Source organism: Patella vulgata, chromosome 1 (assembly GCF_932274485.2).
Source record: "Patella vulgata chromosome 1, xgPatVulg1.2, whole genome shotgun sequence".
Classification (NCBI taxonomy): domain Eukaryota; kingdom Metazoa; phylum Mollusca; class Gastropoda; family Patellidae; genus Patella; species Patella vulgata.
Genome location: NC_065879.2, coordinates 90,665,830 through 90,672,152, shown reverse-complemented (window position 1 = coordinate 90,672,152; position 6,323 = coordinate 90,665,830). Strand labels below are relative to the sequence as shown.

At 36.9% G+C, this 6,323-nt stretch overlaps 1 protein-coding gene and 1 long non-coding RNA gene across 3 annotated transcripts in view; one reads left to right on the top strand and one right to left on the bottom strand.

Annotated features, from left to right (window-relative positions):
• Window positions 1-229: 229 nt before the first annotated feature.
• On the bottom strand, window positions 230-3,383 carry LOC126810591 (uncharacterized). Its single transcript, XR_007675267.1, has 2 exons — window positions 3,252-3,383; window positions 230-1,252 (listed from the first exon to the last, which is right to left on the bottom strand). It is a non-coding gene; the product is annotated as an uncharacterized LOC126810591 (long non-coding RNA).
• A 114-nt stretch (window positions 3,384-3,497) lies between these two features.
• LOC126810483 (GTPase IMAP family member 9) overlaps window positions 3,498-6,323 on the top strand; it is a 93,705-nt gene continuing 90,879 nt past the window's right edge. For both annotated transcript variants that reach the window (XM_050535583.2, XM_050535601.1), the window contains exons 1-2: window positions 3,498-3,590; window positions 3,994-4,022. In XM_050535583.2, the coding sequence (XP_050391540.1) occupies window positions 4,001-4,022 (22 nt within the window). In that variant the 5' untranslated portion in view covers window positions 3,498-3,590; window positions 3,994-4,000. The remainder of the gene's footprint in view (window positions 3,591-3,993; window positions 4,023-6,323) is intronic.

Genomic DNA, 6,323 nt, shown 5'->3' with positions numbered 1-6,323 from the left:
CGAACGACTATATGTTGTCCCTTGTCAGGCCGTCTATCCTACACCACTGACAATGGCGATACAACGTCGGAAAATACCAATGAACTTTTTCAGCCAACGCATGGATCGAATACGAGATCTCCAAATTAGCGAGTCAACGTCTTGCGCACTGCGCCACTATGGCTCCCAATATTTAAGTCCAATAAGTTTATATGTTGAAAACCATAGCACAGAAAAAAGACGAGCAGAATATTTTAAGGAATTGCTTTATTGGAGTTATTGAATGAATGTATTACAGAAAATAAGTACAGACTAAAGATAAATATATTATATGTCACTGTTTTGTGACATTTCCGGTATTTCGAATCATTGAGTGAAATTTTCACTATTTGTCGGTGTTCGCACTTTACGGCTCAAGCCCCAAAGTATCTCACTAACCATGCACAGCACTGAACAAAAAAACTAAAAATGGTTTTTAACACATATCCTACTCCCCGACAGAGATATCCACAGCATTGAAGAAACCAAGTTACAATACTTGATCCCCGTTCAACACCACGTCTCTTGTACTGTTTCGCTAGCTCCCGTAATCGCAAATCCTTTATGTCTTCAAATTCCGCGTCTTCCACCAGACCTGGTTGTCCTTCTCTCGCCTTCACAGCCTGGCGGTACATTTGTTGGGTGTAATATTGACCATTGTTCACCTGTATGGTTTGTTTTACTAGTGTCATTATGGTGTTAACATCTATTTCAAGTTCAGGGCCACGACCCCGAGTGTTGATTGCTGTAAAACGTCCGCCTGCTTCCGCTATAAGGTCTTTCAGTTCAGATGGACTGTTCTGAACATGCTCGCTAATTGCTAAACCAGCATAATCCAGCGAATCTTTACCGGTGAAAACGAAAATTGCGTATTTCATGACATGCTGTCCGAACCAATATTTGAGATGTTTGATTGTGTCCATCTCTTCCTGTGTAAATCTATCAATCTTCAGGACAAACAGGAAAGCGTGAGGACCTGGATGCGAAAGCTCTATACACCGTGTAAGTTCGTCAAATGTGGCCATGGTAGACATTTTAGTATCCGCAATTCCAGGTGTATCAACAATAACTAGTTTTGTCCCATCCACAAGTTGAGACGACCCACGACGACACTCTAGTTTAAAGGTATTTGTGATCTGTAGAGGGGTGGGCTTAAACTCTTTTCTCCAAAGTAAACTATTCCCCAGTGAACTTTTGCCTGCACCCGTCTTTCCCAGTAACACTAGTCTTACATCTGAAGGATAAACATAAAACGTTTGGTTAATTCTGGTTCACTTTACGAAAGAAACGTGACCTAAGTTTCAACATCTATATTTTTCTTTTAACGCCATTGACATGACTTGTCCAGTGGGTGTTAAAAGATAGATTCGACACTTCGATCAATCGTACCGCGAAACTACAATTACCCAAATCCCGTATTTCAGGGGATAAATCTTGCGCATTGTCTGCTTTGGTTAAGTATAGATCAGTACTTTGATTGCTTGAAGATTTATAAAAAATATAACCATGCAATCACTGTAGCCTCGGTTGTCATTGTTACCGCTGTCACGATAATAAACAAACTCTCGATTATCCATTTTGCTGTAAATCATCAATGGGAGTTGAACAGCAGACCGGATTTAAATCCAATGAAATTCGAACACATAAGAGTTGATTATGCTCTTTTCATGTTAATAAATGCCTCATTATTAGTTTATACTAGCGGATGACCCGGCGCTGCCCGGGTTGTGCACGTAACTCGGAAACCGGAAGGCGTAGGCAAACGCCACCTAGCCTATGATACTCTCCGACCCGAACTACCCTTATACAGCAAGTTTCAGCCAGGGACAGCCCTAGTGTAGCCGCCAACCCCGGACAGACAGACAGACAGACAAACGACAGTAACAAATATTAGTATAGAAGTTATGAACATGATTGCTTAATACGAAAGATAAATCAACGGATTTCTACCTGTGTTGTTTTAATATATGTATTAGATGTTATTATACCGGGCCACTGATATATTCATAACGTTAAATATGATTGCTTGATGTTCTTCTCTATAATGTTGCTACGATAGGTGATGGCTAAGCCACTGTGCTCTAACTGCGAAATCATCAAACCGTAACTGTAGTGTAGCTATTTGAACAAACGCTTAACAGGCAGATTTCGTTATATTCTTCCTACTAGCGTGGTTTCGAATCCCCGCTTGTGCATGAAAAGGAGTAAGGTTGCTTGTCCAACCTCGTCGTTTTTCCGCATGACCCTTTGTTGCCTGCTAAAGACCCCCCACTCGCTAGCGAATTATTGAATTTTAACTATACGGAAGTTCCGAAATGACGTAGTTTATATCGAGTGAACGTTAAACCCTAGCTACCGGAATGTAGCTAAAACATTGAGATAGGTTGTTTTTAGTTTCACCTGATAAACATAATTCCTTTATTAATGCATGTAACATGTTAAAAATATGTTACATGTATACTATTAGTATTTATTACACATACGCAGCCCAATCTACTGAAACAACATTCATTTATCAGCAAATATTGACAATAAAGTGAATTAAACCTTTTTTTATCAACATTAATACAGACATTCATAATTACGGTGTATTACCCCTGCGCAACTCGGATCAGGTTAGTACTTTGACTGGCTTTTGTACACGAGGCCCGCCTTTATGAGTTAAAGACGTCAAATTTAAATCGCTTCGAATTACCAACAAGGGGTTTTCTGCTTTATTGTAGTAGGATGCGGCCGAAATGTTATCAATAACAATAATCAATCGATGTTTTGAAGAGAAAATTGTCAATTTTGCTTATTTGAATCACGATGACATTAGTGTTGGGGTTTGCCTGCCAGTTCGGAGGGTTGGGAGATGAGGTTTGTTATCTAGTTACCCCCTCTCTCTCTCTCTCTCTGTCTCTCTCTCGTGATCTGTGATATGATTTTATATATTTACTGAACTGTAATATTGTATTTTTAAATTTTCAAATATACATATATCTTGAGATTCTATTTAGTCTTTATCTCGAAACATTCACCATATGTCAGGCGAAATATATCCAGGTTGATACTGACGTGCCGTTAAACAATATTTCGTTTCATTTCATTTCATTTCAATTTAAATCATGATTATAAAATTTTATGTCCTAGAAACCTACTAGAGATACGTGTTGAATATATAGTTTATGGGGCAATATTGACTTAGTACATGGGATTTAACAGCACCCTTAATTTGTAAAGTAAAATCTTACCTGAATTCATGGTATGTTATTGTCGATTGGTAGCCTGTAATAATAAATGACGCACGCAGTGTAGAACGCGTAATTCTTTTTCTCCGATCATCACCTTATTCCAAGAATTACAAAGATGGTTTTTAAAGGCGGGGCTAAACAGTACAGGTTTAATGTGATTAGTGAGCATATTTAATTGACGGTATTGATAGGCGGAGCTAACAATGCAGGTTCAACGTAACTAATAAGCATATTTTATTGACTGTACTTGGAAGAGAAGCACAAACACATACACTTTAACGCTAGTCAAGCTGTGTAACAAATCGTGACATTACTGATAAAGAATATAGACTATTAACGGTGAGTATCTCTTAAAGTTGTCACAGGGCGTTATAGGGAATCGTTTAAACAATCACATGGCGTGTAACTCAACAGAACAAAAGGAAATATACTGCATATAGTAGATTCGCTTTCAAAGTCTTTCTAGAATACTTAATTCCCCGTTTCCAGGGTCTATATATCTTTAAACTACACCAACAAAATTCTTATCATAAAATGACATTTTTTTGTAATATAATAAGAAAGGTTATATAATGTATATTACACGATAAAATATTTATTGACTCCAATCGCTTTCACTCCAACCGCTCTCACCCCGCCTTAATTCTTTATTTCATTTACTAGAAAATGTTCCTTATGCAGTTGTATGATAACAACCATTTACCATTCAGACCCGAAAATATATATAAACTTGTATTTTCAGGAAAGTAATGGCTACTGGAGGCAGTCAAGGTAAGTTTACTAATATATACATTATATATCTATAGTAGTGTTAAGTATACATTATTCAATAGCAAAATCAGTCTATTACAGGTTTTTCCTTAGACCTTAAATGTCACATAAGTGGTTAAGTTTTAAAATATTTTCCTGTTTTATGATATTTTGTAGATGATTGGGGTTTGGTTAGGGTATCCACTAAACTATTTCTACAAATTTTTACAAATTTTGCTGAAGGGGATAGGGGTGGGACTTGAATGTCCTAACAGACGATAAAATGGGTAACTTATTTTTAATACAAGAGAGAGAGAGCAATGGGGTTTAACGTCCACTCGACACAACTAGGTCATTTCGGGACTAACATATGGTTTAATTTTATTTCAATAATTCGCTTGCGCATAGGGGTCTTTAGCAGTGGGAGGAAACCGGAGGACCCGGAGAAAACCCACGAGGTTGGACAGGCGACCCTATACTTGTCACGTACAACCGGGGATTCGAAACCAGTCGACTCAATGACAGACTTTATGATACAGCGCGCGCACGCTAACCATTCAGCCATCCAGCCCCCCTATTTTTAATACGACAAAAAGTTTAAATTTTTCTTGGAATCTGTATTTTCATCATAAATTTAATCCGCAACACTAAAAAGACAATTCAAACAAAGAAGACTATATTATCTCAATAGTTTGAAACAATAATCTATACTTAAATTCATTCAACAATAGGCGTAAACAATTTTAACTTGAAATGCAAACGTATAGTTTATTTCTAATCGCACAATGGGAATCTAGGAAACATTTTTTTAAATTTATTACAGCATAAGAATACATTGTAACACATTTACTCTGAGATTTGAAGTAAATGTTTTAGGGTACTCAAAGAAAAAATAATTAGTAGAATAGGTCACAAAGTTAAATCTATGTACGTCAATGTTAACGCCCGAAAAATCGATGATTTCGAATTCGTAAAACGTTTTGAAAATATATTTAATCAAAAGCCACCACCCACTTCTTGAGGGAAAGGTCAAAGTTCCAGAAATATCCTATAGCTTATTCTGAGGCCGAGATTCGTTGTTATTCTTAGAACAAAACTGACATAGACCACTATTTTCTGAAAACAGATATCATTTCACAGACCAGTTGTAGATTACAATTTCTCTGTATCATCTATATAAAGGATACATTCAGAAATAACAACCATTTCGCAAAGGAAAAGCCACATAAATTTGGATTTGAAAAAAAAAAACGCATTGGTATTTTAGTCCCAGGACCCATATAGGTGATGAGACTAGTATGTCCCACAGAAAAAAATGACAGTAATTGCAAATATTACTCAATTTTTAGATAAACTTTATGAAAGGGTTTTCAGAAGGAAGGGTCTGACAAGGACAGCTGTCTAGTCCTTCGGACTAGACGAAAAACCGAGGTCCCGTGTATACATTGGAATGCACGTAAAAGATCCCTTGGCAGTTGGAATTCGATATAAGAGTAGGCGATAGTGCCGCTGCCCGGGAAAAATTTCCTTCATAGCACACTGTATGGCGTATGCCCGTCTTCATTAGCCCAGTATAGGAGCAGAATAGTAGGACGTTAAACCCCATTTCATTTCATTTCATTTCATTTTGAAAGGGTTTTGATTTGGATTAAGTTTCATGAAAAAAATAATCACAATCATTTTACTTACTTTGGACTTTCTCGGTGTCTTCAAACATGCACAAAGATCTTCTTACAAAAACATCACAAAATGTCACTCTACAAATTTCTTTGCATTAAAACTGCACTACTTCAACCCGACCTTAAACCAACATAAACTGACTTATAATGAAATACTGACCCTAATACACATATGCATTGCTACATTGTATTCACTATATGATGGTACAAGCGAGTTCCATCGGGACGGAAAGGTTAATTAGGCATATATTAACATGACAAGACTATAATCAACTCTCTAGGTCATCGGATGCTCTTGATTTTCAACGGACTTAAAAACGATTGACAGTTAATGATTTAATTGAAAAATGGATAATCGAGACTTTGTTTACTATCGTAACAACTGTAGAAATGATAATCAAGACACTGCTATTCCCAATACAGCCCTAACTGAGCTGATTTGACTGAAATTTTCAAAATCCAAAGGTAACTTCATGGATTATGGTCCCCGATTGTACGAAATATCACGTCTTTAGCCTGTGGACACTCTAGAGGTCAGTTTTTATCCGATTTGAATGAAACTTGAAATGTATGTTTATAACCCAAAGATCTTGGATCCTTTCGTCGTTTCGATATTCGCGCATATTGGACAGTAACCTCCTAG